Genomic DNA, 21,384 nt, shown 5'->3' with positions numbered 1-21,384 from the left:
CAGGTTCCAGGGGCCATAAGGGAGACTTCTGGTTATGCAGAAATTCTCCTGGGAAAAGTACTGCACATAAGCTTGGCTGAGGGAAAAAAGCCTATTTTGGGACTTCAACATGTATCTAAAATTGTTAAGAGCATCCTCTGTCTGAACACTGGCTCAGTCGGAACCCGTTCCTCTTCATGAGCTTTGCTTCCAGAAAACAGTCTCAGCATGGCCCCGGGGCTGACGGTCTTGGCCACAGCCCGCTGGCTGTCCTGTGTGCGTCCCTAGGGCTTGGTAGGGTCCAGAGCTGTGCAGCCGGTGGTGCGGTTGGTGTTGGTGACCTGTTCCTGTGGGATGCTGCACAGGTGCTGGGAGCGGCTCCCAGGCGTGGCCTCACCTGCGCCCGGGTGGGTGTCATCGTCCTGTTTCTCACGAGCACGAAGCGGGGTCTTCGCCGTGGAGGAGGTGCCCCCATCAGTGCAGACAGCACGGTCTACGGAGAGCGCAGCAGCTCGGGGGCTCTCTGTGTGAAGCGAGAGCTTCCACGTGGCATGGGCGCCGCCTCCTGGCTCCCCAGAGCCGTTTAGAGCAGAGGGATGGTGCTGGTCACAGAGTGGTGAGATTCTAGAAGTCACCCAGCCCTGCAGACTCCTTGCTCTTGACCGCAGTGTGTCCAGATGTGTCCAGAGGATGGGAAGGAAATAGAGGTCATACTGGTCGTTGTTAGCGGTTCCCTGGGGGAATGTCTGTCTGGGACAAGAGGAGCCTTGTGGTGGGATGGTGGGGGCAGAGCCACCTCTTCTCAGGCTCGGGAGTCCTGTCTTGAGGGACTTTATCTTGAGGGAGATTATCAGAGAGGATGGAGCAGGGGCTGGGCTGGGAGTTCTGAAGAAAGGACCTCTTGATGGCTACAGCTCACTGTGGGGCCTTGTAGACGGCCTGTGGGCCCCTGGCTTGGGGAGTGGGCGGCCTTGCTGCTTTCTGCCCTGGCGCCTGCTATGCGGTGTGATTCTGAGGGGGGGTTCTGCCGGCATCATTGCAAGATCCCTGGCCCTGCCCCTGCCGAGCCTCCTGTTTGCCCAGGGGGTCAGGAGCACCTGGAATGCTGGCCGGGGTGTGGGGCTGGCCATGGACTGGGTGCCTGGGAGCCTGTGGGCTGAGGGCCCAGGTGTTCTCTTTAGCCTTGCTCGTTGTTTCTCTGCTGCCAGTGGTGTTTCTGGGCCAGGAGCCAAGGTGCAGGCGGTGGTGAGCCCTCTGGATGGCCTGCCCAGAGTCCTGTGGGCGGGGGCAGACCCCCCCCCAGGCTGTCCTGCAAGGAGGCGGCCCCCGGCAAGGTGGGAAGATTGTGCCCCGGGAGGTGGAGGCTGAGTGGTTATGGCCTCTTGGCTCGGCCTGTCTCCTTGCTGCTCTGGGAGGCCGCCTCTTCTCAGAGCTGCACAGAGCAGGAAGGGCCTGGGGGCTGAGCAGGGCTGACCGTGCGTGGAACTTGGCACGATGCTGCTGTGTGGTCTGGCATGTCCGCCTGGCTGTCGCTGTTCAGAGCAGTTTGATGGACACTGTCTCATGGGTACTCTCAGCTGCCTTGAGCCGGGCATGGACAGCCCTTTACAGGAGACCACGTGGAGGCCCAGAGAGCTTGAGAAACCAACCCCTGTTTACACAGCAGTAAGCACGGAGCTGGGGCAAGATGAGGGCTCCTGGCTCCTGGTTTTTGACTCCATTCTGGCGGCTCCTTGAATACACTGCTCTCCAGGGATGGAGACTGGGGCAAAAACATGTCCCCTCTGGATTTACAGTCCCCCCAGATGTTCATTTGAACTTCCTTTACACACAGCCTGAGATCTTTATTCTATGTCTCACCCCTCCTCCTCCTGTGACCTTGCAGAGTGGAGCTGCCGCCGTCCGCAGCTGGAGGGAAAGTCTGGGGATGCCCTGTTGCTCTTCGGGACCACTCTCAGGGGCTGGAGTCAGGGGCCAAGGTGCAGAGAGTGAGCCAGCTCAGCCCTGGGCCTTGGCTTCCAGGATCAGGGGGAGGATGCGAGCCCAGGGTGAGGCTTGGGGACCAGCTGAGAGGTGGCAGCCGGAGTGGGGACCTGGCGGTGTGGACTCAGGCACCGAATCCACGTTAAGCAAAGGATGCTGAAGAAAACGGAGGTGGAGAAATAGCAACAGCCACTGCATTGTGGTGCTATGAGGACTCAGTGCATGATGTTTGCCAAGTGTTTAGAACGTGCCTGGCAAGCGGCGAATGCTCCTGTTTGTCGTATGGAATAAGGAACCACGGCCGCCTTTGGGGAGGCACATCAGGCCTGGAAGTATGAAAGTGGCGGCTCCTGCCCTTGGGACACGCCAGTGACGTCAGTTGGAAGTAAAGAGAAAGGTGACATCAAATGACAGCGCACAAGAGGAAGGTGACACTTATTGAGGCTTCTGTAAAAAAGCACAAGCCTGAACTTTCTTTTGTTAGGAATACGATACTCATCTTGAACAGTGCTTTGAAAGCTGTGAGGGGTACATGTGGGTCATTAGGGGCATGACCAGCATCTCGTGATCCATCACGTCAAGACATCCGTGATGTCTGACTTTCCTCTCCTGGGCAGAATTCGGGAGGGAAAATTTCCACCAGGTCTGATCCCAGATGCAAAAATTCTAAAGAAGAAAAAAGTGGGTCACTTGACCTACTTTCCTCTTAAGTTCCAGCTTAAGCTGTTCCAACTGAGAAATAAAGGAATCTTCTTCCTTCTTTTTTTTAAAAATCGTGCACTGGCTGTAGAGTCTCAGAAAAGGATTGCAAAGAAGAGCGGAGCCATTTTTTGCTTTAGGAAGGCGTGGACTGCAGTGCATTCCCGAGATGTGAACTCTTTGCTTTCAGCCGTCCCTGGTTCTGCATTTCTGAGCTTAGACCCTCTGTGCCTGGTCTGCCTCCCGCCTGTGGTTGAGATGTTCTTCTGAGTGCTTCGTTTCTGATCCACAGATGTGGGTAGCAAAGATGTGTGGGAAGGTCAGAGGCTGAAGGACCTGGGGATGTGGATTTGATTTCATAGAACTGATTTCTTATTTTCTATCTGGATTTAAAAAAGCACACAGAATAGCGATCAACAGTGATTTCTGGTGATGCAATGATTTGATATACTTCGGACGGTCCCGTTGTATTTCTGGTGGTTACAGAAGGTTCCTCCTGCCTCCCTAACTCGGGGAAGGTCCCCTCACAGGTTAGAACCTTCTTCAACTCCAGGAAGCTGCCTTTGGGTTTTCCTTGCTCCGGGCCCTGTGCTCTTGGTTTCCCCCGTCCAGCCCCAGGCTCATCCCAGCCCTGGCCCCTGGGGCTCCTGCTCAGACCACAGCCCTCGGCCTCATGTGTTCACAGGACTGAGAAGGGAGACTTGAGGCTGGGGGGCACAGCTCTGTCTTCAAACCACTACACGCCCGACCTGTAAGGGCCTCAGGGCCGGGACGCTGGGCAGCTGGTGCCGGCTTTGGTTCAGTCTGATGAACTTTCTAGCAGTTACTTTTCTGAGATGGAATAAAGGACGTCCAGGAGTCGTTAGCACCCGTGGCCGGGGCTGTAAACAGAGGCCAGACAGCCCCTTGTCAGGACAGTGAAGGCCTGGCTTGTCCCGTCTGATGAGGCTTCCATCAGATCACACACTTTCCTCCCCTCCGCTTCCCACCGTGAACCGTTCTTTCGCTGCTTCTCTGAGAAATGAATGTGGCGGCTTTGACGTTCACTGGAGGACAAAGTCCGGTCGCAGGAGTAGCTGAGAAGCCTCATCTGGAGATGAGGACTCACGTTAATATTCACGCTTAATTACTGAAAGTTTATCAGACTCAAAGCACCTTCTGTTTAGTAATTACATTCTTTACAGATTCGCCTGCCAGAGTCACTTGCTTACAGGTTTCATTTAAAATAATGATTCTGCTTTTGGCTGTTATGATTCACGCTCCCCCACCAGCCCCCCAGGTGCACACCAGGCGGAGCGCGTCCCCTACACAGGGATGCGACAGCCCCTGGCCACTTCCTGGAGGGGTCAGCCTGGCTTGCGTCTGTGGTCTTGATGTGTGGGACACTATCTACCCCCTGCAGACAGCAGGGTGGGATCGACATTCCTGCAGCTGTGTTTCAAGCTTGTGTGCAAAGAAAACGTGAAAAAGCAAAGTTCCTTTACTTCTCCACAATTTCTCGGATCTCAAGAATTATCGCCGCCCCCTTCTTCCCCTCCAGGTAGTGGGGATAAAACTCTAGTCCATTTTGTTTAACGTCATCCTATTCGATGGTGCAGTTTTTTCTGTTGACTTGGTCCCTGTGGGGAGACCAGCCTCTAGGCTTTCCTCCCCTCCCTGCTTCTCCCCAAGAGGGCCTCTGAGCGTCTGGGGCTTCCCTTTGCTGTGGGAGGTGGTCGTGGGTGGGGCTGCCATATGGATGTGCACACTTTGTCCTGCACAAAGGTGTGTGGCTGAGATCCTGGTCCCCAGCTCTGCTTCCAGGCCTTCTGCTCTGTGTGGGGCTGTGTCCACTGGGAGGTGCACAGAGGCACCGCTGGGACGGTGGCATCCCTGGAGGGGGGCGCCTGACCTTGGACCGCTCCTCAGGGTGGCTGGCCTCACCTGTGGGCCATGCTGGCTTGTATGTTTTAACTGATAGTTTATCGAATCTTTGCTTTGTGACAGCTTTGTGTTGAGTAAACGTTGAACTTCAGGGTTTCATTTGTGCCCCACATGGCTCTCTGGAGGGGTAATAGGTATGCAGGGCTCACAGATGCCCGCTCTCCTCCAAGCATCTCACGTACATTGACTTATTTAATTCTTCAACATCACTGTGCACTTGCCTCTGGCACCCGCCCCATTTCACAATGAGGAAGCGGAGCAGAGAAGCGAGGCCACCTGCCCGCGGCTCACTGTTAGTGCATGGGGCGGCAGGATCCCAACCCTGCTAGTCTGGCTGCATGGTCCACGCTCTCATCCGTGATGCAATGCAGCCATTTTCGTCGCACAGGTGAGGAGCTAGAGGCTCCGAAGGTTGAGTGACTGTCCCGGGGCACATTGTACCCAGGGGGTCAGTGTCTTTCCAGAGGAGGAAGAGGCGGCTCTTCCTCTAGGAGACACCCAGCCGTCTCTGGGGCCTTGCCAGCTGTTTCAGCCGCCATGTCTTAGTCCCAGCTGGGGAGGTGTCTGCTCCTCGAGGCTGGCATCAGCCCCCCACGGAATTCCTGAAGGGGGCTGCTCAGGTCTCCGTACGGCCTGCAGAGTCCTCATGTAGTAAATGGCCTGAAACCGACTTGTCCACATTTGGGATCGTTATGTTGCCTGGGCGGGGCCTCTCGGAGGCAGGATCCTGAGCGAGGTATTTAAATAATTGGTTTGTTGATTGTTGATGTTGAGCTCTTGTTGTGTGCTAGGCACACACAGGCATGTGGTGAATGAAACCGATAATTTCTCTGCCCTCGTGGAAGTTTGCAAGTAACTGAAAAAAATCAAACCTGTAGCATCAAAAAAGAGAATTTACTGGCTCAGTTGACGGAGAAACCCAAACGGAGGGGCAGCTTCAGGCTTTGCTTGATCCCAGGAGCTTAAGTTCTCGGCACCTCCTCTCTCCGTCTCTCAGCTCTGCCGCTCACCTCGTTGTTTTCTTTCTCAAGCAGTGCATGGGCCTGTGCTCGAGTGCCCACGTTCTCCTAGATTCAAATCCAGCAGAAGAGAGGGTACACTTTTCTCTCCAGTCCCAGGATTAGTCCCAGTATTCTCCCTTACTGGGTCTGGTTTGGTCACATGGCCAGAAGAAGGGCCAGTGGTCCTGGGCAGGCGGAACCAATCAATGTCCACCACAGAGAGGGAAGTCGCCTGTCCTCTGTCCTAGGGACACTGTGGGGCCTGTCGGCGAGACTGGCATGAGTCCCATAATAAATTTATATGCCCGGTTGGGGTTGTGCTGCACAGGATCCTTGCATAGCCAGTTTCAGAGGTCGTTTTGCTGAGTGGTTGCAACCCTCTGTCGTGATCGGCCGCATTAGTTATTCGAACCTGGCCTGTCATCTTGGAGCAGACGATCGCGGGCACGGGATGTTCCCTCTTGTGCGTGAATATATCTGGAACCAAGAAGCTTGTCCCGTGAAACCCTTGTCTCACCAGTTAGCCATGGTTGAATTTCATTTGGAGTTATAAAAAATGAAGGCGTTTGAACCCATTCATCACAATCTCTGCCGCTTTAGGATGCTTTGAGAAACTGAGAATGAAGAGCTTAATAATTCCAGCCTCCTTAATGCTATTATCTGGGAAGTATGGCAATAAAAGAGGAAAGTCACAAAAATGAATGAGAAAGAACTGAGCACTAATGGAGGAGCTGTGGACCGGCGAAAGCCTTAAGAAATATGCACGTCAGATGAATTGAGACCCATAAAACGTAAAACGTCGTGTCTGGCCCATCTGGGTCTCTTTCTTTCCCAGGAGAAGCCTTAACAGAGAACTAAAAGCAGCTCATTTGGTGACTGAGGTCCACTTCCAAGCTAATGGTTTCAGGGCCCTGGATGGAGTGGAGGAGGGGCTGGGAGGTGAGTCCCGGGCCAGCTTGAGGCTTTGCTGACAGGTGGGCTCACACTAATTTTTCTCTCGGCACACTGGAAATAGTGGCCCATTGTGCTCTGGCTTCTGTTGTTGTCACTGAGAAGTCGGCCACCAGCCCAGTTGTTTACTCTTTGTGTTTACTCTTTGCGGGTCATCTGCCTTTTGTCTGGTTGACAGAGTGAGACTCTGAGGAGCTTGGGGCTGCTTCACTGTGATGTGTCTTTGATTCTCAACCATTCGCTCTTTCAATATTGTCTCCTCCCCTCTGCTCTTCGGGATTCAGATTGTACGTGCTTTAGACCTTCAGCTCTGTCTCCATGTCTCTGAACCAGCTGACACTTAGATTCAGCGTCTCTTGTATCACATTATCTAAATGTCCGGGGATGTGTCATTCTTAGCCTTCACTGTGACTCTTCACTCATCTTGTCCCTTCTGCTCCCCTTTCATCCTTGCACCACCACTTACTGCTTACACAGAGTCTGCCCGGCCTTCCGGGCCCCCTTCACATCCCCCTTCCTTGCCTCTGCAGAGCCTGCTCTGACTTCTTCAGGCCCCGTTAGTCCCCTCCTTCTTGTGTCTTTCACTGCACTTACTGTCCTCTGCCTGAGATGTCACGGTGTAGGGCAAAGAGCACTGGACTTGGAGTCCAAGGACCTGAGTTCAAATTCTGGCTCCACCACTTAGTAGCTGTGTGGCCTTGGGTAAGTCACTTGTCTTGCGGACCCTCCGTTATGAACGGATGAGGACAGGGATGTTAGGAAGACGAAATGAGATGAGGGCCACAGAGTCCCCAGATGGTGCCCCGTGCTGACTCTGGCATGAGGCTTCTTCTGTCACCCTCAGTGTGTCCCGTTGCCTCTCTGCCTCAAGATGGAAGCCATTTCCAGCAGCCTGCTGGTCTGGGAGCTGGATTTCAATGCTACAACTGTGGAAACACAGCTCTGGAGCAATCCGTAGATGAGGAAGCCCTTTCGGAGCTCACATCCCTGGCTTGTCTGCCTCCAGTCCATGCGCCTTCGATCCATCTTCCACCCTCGAACATTCTCACATTCTTCTGTTTGGGAAACATCAGTAGCTCCCCGTTGCCCTTAGAATTAAGTCCATAATCTTTGTAACGGCGTGGAGAGCACTTTGAGGCCTGACCCCTTCCTACCACTGCATCTCACCACTGTCCAGCTCCTGCTTGAGCGACAAAGAACCGTGTGCTAATTCCTTCAGCCCACTGCGCTCCCTGCATTGTCCCTCTGTCCTGGCCTTTCTGCTCTCAGTCTAACTGACACTTCCATCCTGGGCTCATTGCTGGTGGGGGGGGTGGGGCGTGCCTCCCCTAGCTGCCACCACAGCAGCTGAGCCCACGCCCACCTGGCCTTTGTCTCCACCGGCTACTGTGAGCCTTGTTTTCAAGAGCAGAAACTGTGTGTCACTCATTGCTGACTCCCAGGTGCCCAGCATGGGGCCTGGCTCCCAGAGATTGCTTAATAAATGTTTATTAAAGAGAGGAAGGAAAAGGGAAGAAAGGAAGGGAGGAGAGAAAATCTCCCTGGAAACAACATGTCTCCGATTGTCCGGGGTGAGAAGTGGCTCAGAAAGAATCTGCAGTTGGCTTCTCCCATGATCATTCCGGAGCAGCCACCCCGGAGCGTAGGCTGGTTGGGCTGCATCCCTCAGCCAGCCCTGGTCGTCAGCAAGTTAGGAAGTTTCTGTGATCCCAACGGAGTGCTCACTTCCCAGCCAGAAGGGGTGAGGCGAGGCCCAGCCCTCTTTCCTCGGCCAAGAGGTAGAGTGTTTAGGAGGGGCCGAGGTGGGGTGGGGTGGGGTAAGATTGATGCCCAGTTCCCAGGACAATTGGCTTAGAGGCAATCCAGGGCAGAGGCAGATGGGGAGGGCAGAGCGAATGGGGTGGGAAAACCTGACAGCTTCTCCTTGCAGGCTTCCTGCAGGGCTCCTGGCCACCAGCGGCATTTTGTTGGGGGTTGGGTTTTCTGTGAAATGGTCTTTGCCATCCTGAACCGTGAGGCTGTCTCACCTTTCTTCTTGGGCCAAATCACAGTTTGGATTTCCAGCTGAGTATGAAAGAGGAGGCAGAATCCACAGATGCTTATTATTCTCTCAGATGCCTGCAGACTCTCCTGGGAGGGGCCCGGCTGACTCTATGGCCCAGGTTGGGGCCCAGAGATCCCAGCAGTGCCCTTCAGAGGACGTCACCCTCAGCAGCCTCTGTTTGAGAGGATTGGCGTGGGGGCACAGCCTGGCACTGCTATGCCCATCGCTGCTACCAGCACAAAGTGACATCAGTGCTGGCACATGTGTAAGACACAGTGTATCCAATGCAAATGTGCTACAGTGTGTCACATAGTCGTTGTGTTACCAGGCTCCACAATAAGCACATTCATGGTTTCCTTTAACGAATTCTCAAACAGCCTCGTGATGCAGGTAGTATTATCAGTACCACTTAATAGATGAGGACACGGAACTGGGTCTCAGAGGGGCTTAAGTCACCTGCCCAAGGCGACCTGTTGATCAGGTCCCTGAGCTGTGATTTTAGTCCACACGCTTGGTCACTGCCCCAGACAAACCCCCCAACATCCCAGGCACTTGGGGTCTGTTCGGGTCTTCCAAGAAGCAGAAGGGCAAGAGGTTTATTGGAGGAAATGCCTGTAAGGATGAAGGGGAGAGGGCACAGGAGAAGGTGGGGGCCTCTGACCTGCTGCAGCCTGAGCTAGAAACGACTTCCTGTGAAGGTTGCGCAGGTTGGACACTGAATCAAGGGACCCTGCCAAGGGGGGTGGTTGCAGGGACAAGGTTTGGAATGCAGAAGAGTAAGTTTTGCCGTTTTGGCCCAGAAAGCCGCCCTTTTCTATTTCAACCCCTCGGAGGAGTGATGTCTCTTTCTAAATTGCACGAACGTAGACTGTAGGCAGCCGGCGGCCTGTGCTTCCTGGAGAAGAGAGGAGTCCTTGGCTGAGGACTCAGGGTCAGCTGGGCCAGGGGGCCAGGAATGAGGAGGAGGCGCTGCACAAGGGGGCCTGTGGTGGGCAGCCGGGAGCGGTGCATGAGGCGAGCGGGCGATGGGCCTGGAGAGGCAGGCAGGGGCGGGGCCCGGAGCCCGGCATCCATTGTTCCTGAGCCCAGACTCTGCTGGAGGCCAGTGGGAGGCCTTCAAAGGTTTTAGATGGCAGAGAGGTCATGGCCGGGGGTACTGGTCACAGTCGGATGTTAGTCATATTCCAAGTGGACTGTTTAGTCTCCCACCCAAAGTGACGCTCGGCCGGTCCAGCTCCAGTCTAGGCTGGGCTTCAGCTTGGGGTACATGGACTCGGGATGGGGTGACATCATCTGGTTCTTCTTCCCAGTCCTGACTCTCCCCCGTCTCCTCTTACTTACCTCTCCCTGACCCTCCAGCCCCCTTTAGGGTCTAGGTCTCCTGGTGTTGCGGGGGGGAGGGGCAGTGTTGGGTCTTTGGACAGCTCTGGGTGGGCCCTTTTGGCCCTCTGTTGGCTGTCACCACCCATCTGGCTGAAGGCACCAAGGCCTCCATGGGGCAGCCCCAGGAATCCTATGTTGATGCCTCAGGCGCCCTGGGTGGGAGAGCTCCCCGCCTCCTTCCCTCTGTCTCTCCCCATGTAGGTTTTCTCCATGTGTAGCCTGGTTGGGGAGGGGGTAGCTGGCTTGATTGCCTCCTGATAAGTCCTGGGGAAGGAGTAAAGTGGTGGCCCCCAGTTGTGTTGGTTGTCGATAAAAGGGGGACAGGTGACAGTGTAGTTGCCTCTGTGTCCTCTGCTTTGGGCGTGAGGAAAGCCCTGTCACTTATGTCAAGTCGGAGAGGAATGGGAGGGGAGTGGGTCTTCGGTGAATTGGGAGCAGCACTGAAGATGGGGAGAAGCCGCAGTATGTGGGGCCTCAGGGCCATGGGACGGGCAGCCAGCTACCTTCTGCCCTCTGCTGTGTCACTGACAGCAAATAATCCCCCTGAATGTGTGTAGAGGGTGAACAAGTGGGTGTGTGAACAGACAATGTTCAAGTCACCTCTTCCCGGAAGTAACGGATGATAACAAGAGCCAATGTTTCCACTGCTCTTCTCAGTTTTGAAATGATTTTAAATTCTTTATCTGACTTGAAAGTCATAATGTGCCTTTTAAAATTGTTATTATTTTTATTGATATCACATTGGTTTATAATATGTAAATTTCAGGTGTACATCATTATGTTTCAACTTCTGTAGAGACAGAAGTTGCTCGCCCACAATAGACTGTTTTTTCTCTGTCACCGTACACGTGCCCTTCACCCTTTGCACCTCCCTGACCCCCTCCCCCTCTGGTAACCACCAATCTGTTCTCCTTATCTGTGTGTTTGTTTATCTTCCACATACGAGTGAAATCATATGGCATCTGTCTTTCTCCTTCTGACGTATTTTGCTTAGCCTAATACCCTCGGGGTCCATCCATGTTGTTGAAAATGGCTGGATTTCATCATTTCTTATGGCTGAGTAGTATTCCATTGTGTATATGTACCACACCTTCTCTCTCCATTCATCCCTTGATGGGCACTTGGGTTGCTCCCAAGTCTTGGCTATTGTGAATAATGCTGCAATGAACATAGGGGTGCATGTATCCTTTCGAATTAGTGTTTTTGTGTTCTTTGGATAAATACCCAGCAGTGGAATAGTTGAATCATATGGTATTTCTATTTTTAGTTTTTTGAGGAATCTCCATACTGTTTTCCATAGTGGCTGCACCAGTTTGCACTCCCACCAGCAGTGTATGAAGGTTCCCTTTTCTCCACATCCTCTCTAACACTTGTTATTTCTTGTCTTGTTAATTATAGCCATTCTGACAGGTGTAAGGTGATATCTTATTATGGTTTTGATTTGCATTTCCCTCATGATTAGTGACGTTGGACATCTTTCCATGTGCCTGTTGGCTATCTGTATATCTTCTTTGGAAAAATGTCTGTTCAGATCTTCTGCCCATTTTTTGATAGGGTTGTTTGTTTTGTTGTTGAGTTGTATGTGTTCTTTATATATTTTGGATATTAAACCCCTATCAGAAATATGGTTTGCAAGTATCTTCTCTCAGTTGGTGGGTTGTGTTTTTTTTAAAAAAAATTTTTTATTGTGGTCTAAATAGTTTATAACATTGTGAAATTTCAGTTGCACATTAATATTTGTCAAACACCATATAAATGTGCCCCTGCACCCCTTGTGCCCATCCTCCCCCTCATGCCCATCCTCCCCCCCGCTCCTGGTAACCACTAAATTGTTCTCTTTGTCTGTAAGTTTGTTTATTTTCCACATATGAGTAAAATAATACAATGCTTGTCTTTCTCTGTCTGGCTTATTTCACTTAACATGATGCCCTCAAAGACCATCCATGTGGTTGCGAATGAGATGATTATGTCTTTTTTATGGCTGAGTAGTATTCCATTGTGTATATATATATATATATATATATATATATATATATATATACACACACATACACCACATCTTTTTTATCCAATCATCAGTCATTGGGAAGTTGGTTTATGTCCATGTCTTGGCTATTGTGAATAATGCTGCAATGAACATAGGGGTGCATATGTTACTTTGGATTTTTCATTTCAAGTTCTTTGGGTAGGTACCCAGTAGTGGAGTGGCTGGGTCATATGGTATTTCTATTTTAAGTTTTTTGAGAAATCTCCATACTGTTTTCCATAGTGGCTGCACCAGTTTGCATCCCCACCAGCAGTGGATGAGGGTTCCCTTTTCTCCACGACCTCCCCAAGATTTGTTCTTTTTTGTCTTGGTGATTATAGCCATTCTATTGGGCATAAGATGATATCTTAGTGTAATTTTGATTTGCATCTCCCTGATGATTAGTGATGTTGAACATCTTTTCATGTACCTATTGGCCATCCATATATCTCCTTTGGAAAAATGCCTGTTCATGTCTTCTTGTTTTGTTCCTGGTTTCCTTTGCCTGGAAGAAGCTCTTTAGTCTAATGTAGTCCCATTTGTTTATTTTTTTCTTTTGTTTCCCTTGCCTGGTGTGACATAGTATTCAAAAAGATACTGCTAAGACAGATGTCAAATAGTGTGCTGCCCATGTTTTCTTCTAGGAGTTTTATGGTTTCAGGTCTTACATTCAAGTCTTTCATACATTTTGAGTTAATTTTTGTGGATGGTGTAAGATAATGGTCTACTTTCCTTCTTTTGCACATGGCTGTCCAGTTTTCCCCACACCATTTATTGAAGAGACTTTCCTTTCTCCATTGTATGTTCTTGGCTACCTTGTAGAATATTAGCTGTCCATAGATGTGTGGGTTTATTTCTGGGCTTTCAATTCTGTTCCATTATTCTGTGTGTCTGTTTTTGTGCCAGTCCCATGCTGTTTTGATTACTGTAGCTTTGTAGTATATTTTGAAGTCAGGGATTTTGATGCCTCCAGTTTTGTTCTTTTGTCTCAGGATTCCTTTGCACGATCATCTCAAGAGATGCAGAGAAAGCATTTGACAAGATTCAACATCCATTTATGATAAAAAAAATTCTCAGTAAAATGAATATAGAAGGAAAGTACCTCAATATAATCAAGGACACACATGACAAACCCACAGCCAATGTCATACTCAATGGAGAAAAACTGAAAGCTATCCAAGACCAGGAACCAGACGAGGATGCCCACTGTCACCACTCTTATTTAACATAGTGTTGGAAGTCCTAGCCAGAGCAATCAGGCAAGAAAAAAAAATAAAACGGATCCAAATTGGAAAGGAAGAAGTGAAACTGTCACTTTTTGTGGATGACGTGATTCTATATATATAGAAAACCCTAAATCCACCAAAAAACTATTAGAAATAATTAACAAAGAGGGTCAATTTGCAGGGTACAAAATCGACATCCAAAAATCAGTTGCATTTCTATACACTAACAACGAACTAGCAGAAGGAGAAATCAAGAATACAATCCCATTTACCCTTGCAACCAAAAGAATAAAATACCTAGGAGTAAATTTAACCAAGGAGGTGAAAGACCTGTACACTGAAAACTATGAGACATTACTGAAGGAAATGGAAGAAGACATAAAGAAACGGCAAGATCTTCCATAATCATGGATTGGAAGAAGTAACATTGCTAAAATGTCCACACTACCTAAAGCAATCTACAGATTCAATGCAATGCCTATCAAAGGTCCAATGACATTTTTCATGGAAATAGAACAAAGAATCCTAAAATTTATATGGAACAACCAAAGACCCTGATTAGCCAAATGGTCACTTGCTTTTGAAGTAGAGGGTTGAGATGATCACTTAGATGTCAAAGGACGTTGGAGAAGTTGAGTGCTTGGCTGAAGATCAGAGAGCCAGGTGGGGGCAGAGTTGGCAGGTAGTCTGGGTCTTCCGACTGCCCGCATCTTCCCACGGTCCGGCCTCCGGATCTGATCCAGTAAACTGCCCTGCTCAGACGAGAGCAGCTCCTCCAAGCATTCGGGGGTTTGCCACTGACATACCGACAACTCCACGGCAGACCCGCCTTTCCTACTTGAAACCGCACCGTGAAGGACTGCAGAACCTGAGTGAGTTTCGTCCCTTGAGCTGGAGTGAAGCTCAGTTTTGTGCCCCTGTTAGGAACCTGTTTGCCCAGCGTCCACAGGTAGACGGAGGAAGTCTTTTTACTTCTTAAGAGGAAATACCGTTTTCAGGCGCTCATTCACTGGTATTGGAGAGACAACTGAGTCAGGAATCCAGAGTCGTCCTGGTCTCGTCATTAAAACAGAACTCCTAAAGCTGTCCACAGGGCAGTGTGTGTTGACTTGTATTTGTAATCGATAGGTGCTATAAGTCCACCTCATTACCGATTCTTTGCCTACCCGATTAATCCAAATTAGTGTGGCTTAATTTGGAGAAAAGCATGCTAAACTCGGGTCTTAGTAGAAACTGTGGTCCCCAGACTCACGCCTGGTTGCTCTGGGCCAAGATGCGCCCTCTGTGAAATGAGGCGAGAGCCAGACAGCCCCCAAAGCCCCTCCCTTCCCCAAACCCTCCACGGAGGATGAGGGGCTGGGTGAGTGGGGGAGGCTGAGGGTGCAGGGGTGGCAGAACCTGCTGACATTTTTTTTTTTCTGTTTTAAACCAGGAATTATTAGCCGAGAAGATGCAGAGCATCTCCTGGAGAACATGACTGAGGGAGCGTTTCTGGTTCGGGTCAGTGAGAAAATCTGGGGTTACACCCTCTCCTACCGCCTGCAGAATGGGTTCAAGCACTTTCTCGTGGACGCCTCTGGGGACTTTTACAGCTTCCTGGGGGTAGACCCCAGTCGCCACGCCACACTCACCGATCTTGTTGATTTCCACAAGGTATCCCTCTTCGGGGGGCTCGTGGGGAGACGACCTGGGCAGAAGCTTGAGCTGGACGGGGAGCCGGGCTGCAGGCATTCTAAGAGGTGGGGATGGAGAGTGAGCAGGAAGCCCCAGAAGGTCCTTAGGGTCCCAGGGATATGCAGTGTCGGGTAGAAGAGACCAGAGGTTGGCTAGACCAGGCTCTGGGACCCACTGTTCTGTCGGGCTTGCCCTCTGACGGTGCAGGCTCCCCAGGCGCCCTCTCACCTGGAGTACCTGGGTGCTCCTTGCTGTCAGCTCTCAGGAGCTGGTTGACCAGCCTTCTGTCCAACTTCATCCTCAGGGGTCCCTCCTGAGGACATTCTGGGCAGGCCCCTGGTGGCTTCGTAGATGAGCTGAAACCTAGAGAGCAACTCTGTGGATAGAGGAGCTTTTCTCATCGAGTTATGTCTCTTGTTCCAGCTACAGCTTTATCACTTAGGTGTGTGGCCTCAGGCGGGTCACTTCATCTCCCTGAGCTTCAGTTTCCTAATGGGGCAGGCGGGTGTGACTAATACTTAGCTCAGGGCCCATGAGCATTAAGTGAGGGAGTGTCCCTAACAGCACGCCAACCATAACGTGGTGTGGAAGTCCTTACTGCCCGAAACTGTTTTTGTTCTCTGTTCCTTTGTTCTCTGTTCCCTGCGTGGACCTCGCATCCAGAGGGATGTCACCTTCCAAACAGCGTGTGTAGAGAGAAGTGACTTCTGTGTTCAGGTGGCTGCTGGCATTGGGAGTAACTGGGAGGAAGCCAGAGGGGGAGCTCGGTGACCCAGAGGCAGGACCCAGGGATGCCAAGGGACTGAGTCGTGGTGGCTCAGGGACCCACCATCACCTGAGCTTTGCAGTTGTAAAAAGTTCACAGAGTTGCTTGCCTGTGTCACTGGGTTTTTGCAATAGTAATAGTGATAGTGTGGACTCTTGGATCTGCATTGCTTTTTCTTCACGGATGTCCCCAGGGCTCTGACCTTATAAGTTCATAGAAATTCACCCGTTTACCAATACTGGGTAATACTGGAAAACTAGACTGACCAGGTCAAGGCAGAATTCTGCTTGTGTTGGGAACAGGCTTGTGACAACTCCAGGAGAGAGAAGGGCAGGGGGTGTGGATATGGCACCTTCTCTGTGTCGAGCACTGTGCCTGTTGCTCCACATCCAGGTTCTCATTTAGTCATCATGATAGCTCTGAGGGTGGCATGTTAGTCCCATTTTGCAGATCAGGAAACTGAGGCAGGGAGGTTCAGGAGGTTGTCTAAGTTTTCAGGGCTGGTACCGGCCAGGTCCAGGAGTCAAGCCTCAGGTCGTGTGCCACTAAAGCTTGAGCTTTTTCCTCTATGCCACATTGCGTCCTCTGTCCAAAATAAGCTGGTTTGAGCAGTTATGAGCTCCTTGTCCCTGGAAGTATTCAAGCGAAGGGCAAACATCCATTTCTCAGAGATGCTGTGGACAGGTTCCCACAGAGGAACACTTGCCAAGATGTCTTGGAAGGTCTGTGTTCTCTCCCAGATCTAAGACTTGAGACGGCCGATTTAGTTCCTGACACTAAAGAGAGATTGCATTTATGCCCACCTGGAGATCTGGTGGCCAGCTTCTATAAATTAAAATTTTAATTACACGCTTAATTCATGATTACATTCTAAAAAAAATCAAACACAATATGAGGTGAGGGGCTCATCTGTTTCAAATCTCCGTTTTCATCCTCCACCTTGAATTATCAGTTTGCCTCATAACATACTTGTTCAGGTGTTTCCTGGGCATTAATGTAGAAATTTACATCCGTGAGGAAATACATAGTTTTGTTATTTTTCACATAAATTGGATAATCCTTTACCAGTAGCTCAGAAATTTGATTTTTTTTTTAGCATCGTTAATGTATCATAGAGTGTATTTTTTGAAGGCATGGTCCCTGGAATTAGGCTGCCAAGTTTTAAATCTCAGCTTCATTTCTGTGTGTAACTTGGGGCAGCTGCTCAGACCTTTGTACCTTGGTCTCCTCTCCAGTAAGATGGGTTAGTAACAGTGCTGCCTCGTAGGGTCACTGTGAAGATTCGAGGAGCTTTCTCTGTGCAAAGTGCTGAAACAATACACCCACGTTTGTAAGTTATCAGGACATGCTGGCTGTTACTGGAATACATCCGTGAGGTCTTCCCGTGTCATACGTGTACCCCGTGCTTGTAAATGCTCTGTGGTATTCCACGGTTTGGACGCATGTTACACTTTAGTTGTCCGTCCTCCTTCTGAAGGCCACGTCTGCAGCTTTCAGGTCTCCGTGGTCACAAACCTCGCTGCCGAGACTTGCTTGTGTGTGTCACTTTGGGCACGTGTGCAAGTATTTCTCTAGGGTGGGTCCCTCGAACTGGAATTGCTGGATAGGAGTCTATGCGCGTTTTAATTTGAAAAGATCTGCCAGATTGCTTTCCAAAGATATAGCACCAATTCATGCTCTTGCCAAAAGTGGATGAGGCCATTTCCCTATGCTGCTGCCAACACTGGGATGATCAGTCATGTTAATTTTTTCCCATCAGATGGGCAGACACTGTCCATCACTGTTGTTAAGCTTCATTTCTCTGATTATCACTGATGCTGAGGATCTTTCGTATTTTAGTGGCCACTTGGATTTCCTCTGTGAATTGTCTGTTCATATCCTTCATCCATTTTTCTTCTTTGATGTCTCTCTTATTGATGTGTCAATTCTTCCGGCGACTAAATTGCTCTTTAGTTGTGTCTATTCTCCTCTTCAGTTCTTCTGTTGAAATTTTTCTTTTAATTTGAACGGGCATCTTTTACATTTCCAGCTCCTTTAATTGGTTCTTTTTTTTGAAATAGCCCATTCTTGTTTCATGGATGATGTATCTTCTCATTCCACCGAGGAGATTAAATACACGTCTCTTAGAGGCTCTTCCTGTTTGTTTTATAAGCTTGATATTTTCTTGGGAGTCGGCTCTGTTGTTGAGTTTGGCACTTTCCTTTATGGTTATGATTTTCCTTAAATGTTTATAAGTTTTGGGCTATAAGGGGGTCTTTGAACTGTGGATTTCCTGTTTCTCCATCAGTGGGTACAGCTGCTGTTTCCTAGATGCAGTCTCTTCGTGCTGTAAGGGTTGGGTTGATGGTGGGTAGCTCATCTTGGGCATGGGAGTGTGAATTTCTTGGATCTTTTCTGCCTCCCAAGGAATCTCTTCGTACTGTAAGGGTTGGGTTGATGGTGGGTAGCTCATCTTGGGCATGGGAGTGTGAATTTCTTGGATCTTTTCTGCCTCCCAAGGAACTGCGTGCCTCCCCTCGCTTCCTGACCTGCCTGAGGCAAGGAACTCTGCTCTCTGGGGTCCCCCAGTCTGCCCTGCTGACACTTCCTCTAGCCCCTGCCCCACCTTAACTCCTCTGACTATCTCATCCTGTATGCCTTTTGGTTTTTGAGGGTTCTTCAGCATTTTTGCTCTGTTGATGTCCTTCCTTCTGATTTTTCCATATTTTGTGGATTCATTTCTTTTTAAAAGCATATTTTTTTCCTGTCATTTCTATAAGTTAGAGTGAGGAGGAGGCAGATAGATATTCTTAGTCTTTCTCTTTTGAACTAATCTCTCTCGGGTGGATGTTTATTCCCCTTTCTGGATTATAAATGAATTTTTCTTTTTCTCTTTTTTCCTTTTAGGAGGAAATTATCACTGTTTCAGGGGGAGAGTTGCTGCAGGAGCCTTGTGGACAGAGGGACAGCCCACCAGACTACCACCTGTTGTTTGAATGATTTTTTCCTTCCCTATCAATTGGATTCCTTTGGGCATCCTATTTTGAACTCCACTTAAGAACTTCCCAGCTCGAATCCTTATGGCCTTTTGAAAGCTCCACCACCATCCAGAGGAACAAGTAGATTTATATATTTCAAGGGCTATGAAATATATGGCATAGGTGCTTGTGGTCCCCAACCCCATGCCTAGGACAGAAATTGCTAATAGCTGATGCAACTCTTTCATGAAGAGTTTAGATATGACCTCAGAAGATGAAGTCTCTTTGTCATGACTGCCCTAAACTGAGCTCGCAGAGGACATGGGTCATGTTTTAATAATCCAAGTAATTCCAGTGCCGAACTCTGAATTGAACACATGGTGGACGTTCAATAAACGTTTGTTGAATGAATGCACTTCTTCTGAAAGTTTTCCAACACCAGTCAGCCATGATTTCTAGTAAGTGATTTCCTATTTGTCACTGTGTATAAAGTCATGGAGGTTACGGAAGAAATATCGTAAAGGCTTTGTATGGAAGACATAGATGCTGCATCTTTAATGGTGTCTGTTACCATCCTCATTGATATTATCATTGGAATTACCAAGGCTCCTGAGCCCCAGCTTCCAGAACTGATGACCGATCTGCCCCGCCTCCTTTTTCCTCATCTTCTGCCAGCCCTCCTTGGTCTGGGAATCACCTCTTGGCTCTGTTCTGCAATGTTGAGGCAGTGGTTTCATGTCTTCCTACAGATGTGCCTAAGAGCTGGGGTGAATTATAAGTCCAAGAGTGGTTTGTAGACGTCTGGTAAGGCCTTTGGCCTCCAGGATGTGGCCCTCGTTGTGTGGGGTACTCAGATGGTTACCTCTGCCCCTGTAGTCCTTTAGATCGTAGTCTACTGTCCACTTAATCTGAGTATGTTCTTCTTATTAACAAGAAGACTCTCCCAAGAACTCCAGTAACTCTCAGGGATGGTGTCTGTGCATACTCATGTTTCATATTTATGGACATATACGTGGAGACAGCAGGTTATGATGGGACTATCACGGGCTCTAGAATCAAGCAGACCTGGTCCAAATTCCCATGCTGAAACTTACTAGTGTTGTAATGATCACAGGGTTGCATTTGCTGAGAGTCAGAGGACAAATGGACTCTGGATGTCGGTGAACTGGTCTACTTCACTTGATGACTGCATCAAACATCTTATACTCGGCTTCCCCTCGGGCCTCCCCTGTTCCTCAGATCCTTGGCTGCTTGTTTCACCCCAGTCATCCCCACTGCCATCAATTTTGCCTGGGCTGTGCTTTCCCCACTGTATTGATCAGCATTGTGTGAGCATAGGCAGTGGTGCCTTGTCCCATGTGGTGCTCTGGGCCTCTCACCTCCTGTTGCTGCAGAGGCATAAGATGCCGTGCAGCCAGGAGGAGGTCCACCTCTCAGTGAGCCTGTGCTCAGTGAGAGACAGAGGCTGCTAGATTTCTTGGTCTCCATTCCTCCTTCTCGGGGGGGCTCTTCTGAGCGGCACTTCTCTGTGGCCTCTTAGAAGACAGTTCAGGATCCAGCAACCAGCCATGAGGAAACCAAGCCATGGCCAGATCAGTACCTGATCTTGCCCCTTCTCTGCCTCGCTCGCCTCTCTCTCTCCCTCCGGCTCCCAGAGATTGCACTCCTGAGTAAGATTTATACAGCACATCAGCATTTGCTGCAGGCTCTGCCTTTTGGGGAAGCCAGGTGAGGACGTATTGTACAAATGTGCTCAATAATACCAGCCTGGGTCCATGACATCCCTCCTGTCTGCCTGTCTCCCAGGGCCTCTGACCGGATAAAACGAAGTGATGGCAGGAACCTGCTTTCTGAACTCTAACACCCTTTAAAACCATAGCTGATGATTATTGTCATTACCTTCTTTCTGTTAGACCCAGAGGAACTGAATTTTAGTTTTGGCCAAGCTACTTACCGACTTTGTGACTTCGTTCAAGTCATTTAACGTCACTAAAGCTCCGTAGCACAGAAGAAAATTTTCTGTATGGGCCTCACTAGGTTTTTTGGCCGGTCAATTAAATGATGAACGTGGGAGCCCGTCTAGATGAAAGGTATTGCTGACGACGACACAGTGACAGCAGGAACGATGTCGTGCTCAGCGGTGACGTGTCAGGGGGCTATAATGTGATGATTCTCAAGGTGTTAGAAGAAACCTTTTGTTCCAAAGCAGCTTTGAAAGCCAACCAAGACAGGTTGAGAACCTGAATCCCCGAGCTGTTGTTTCTGTCACCCCTAATTAAAATGTGGGGAGACAACAGCTGCATTTTCCATGCCTAACACATTTATTTCATTTTATTTGGGGCCTGCACTTTCTGCATGTCTCATATATTTTAGGTTTTACCTGGCCTTAAAATAAATTCCCTGTAGGTTGTCCTGAAAATGAAATTACTGTCTGGAAAACTGCAATTTCATCTCAAGAGTTTTATTATGCTAATAAATGTCAGGATTCTCAAATAAAGGAATTGCCTTTTTTTCCTTTTTTTTTTTCTCCCTGAGCCCTACAAATAGAATGAAAAACAGTCTGCTACAAGACCCAGCAGAGGGAGAATTTACAATCTATAACCAGAAAGAGAAGTTGTAAAAAGCACTCTGCAACTTAAGGGAAGATAAATTGTAAGGAACGGAAGGGTAGCTTGGGGTAGGGATTCAAGGAGATCTTGGCGTGGTGGGGCTGGGGAGCTGTGATGGGGGAGTGGGGGAGCTTCTGAGGGGCGTGGGCTGAAGGAGGCCACT

General features: G+C 49.5%; 1 protein-coding gene across 1 annotated transcript in view; it reads left to right on the top strand.

The window, feature by feature from the left end:
* Positions 1–21,102, top strand: part of SH2D4B (SH2 domain containing 4B) — a 71,024-nt gene extending 49,922 nt beyond the window's left edge. Inside the window, exons 7-8 of the mRNA XM_070493939.1 lie at positions 14,648–14,868; positions 18,542–21,102. Of these exons, the coding sequence (XP_070350040.1) occupies positions 14,648–14,868; positions 18,542–18,634 (314 nt within the window). The 3' untranslated portion in view covers positions 18,635–21,102. The remainder of the gene's footprint in view (positions 1–14,647; positions 14,869–18,541) is intronic.
* Positions 21,103–21,384: the final 282 nt, after the last annotated feature.

Source organism: Equus asinus, chromosome 2 (assembly GCF_041296235.1).
Source record: "Equus asinus isolate D_3611 breed Donkey chromosome 2, EquAss-T2T_v2, whole genome shotgun sequence".
NCBI lineage: Eukaryota > Metazoa > Chordata > Mammalia > Perissodactyla > Equidae > Equus > Equus asinus.
This window is presented reverse-complemented; position numbering and strand designations above follow the sequence as displayed.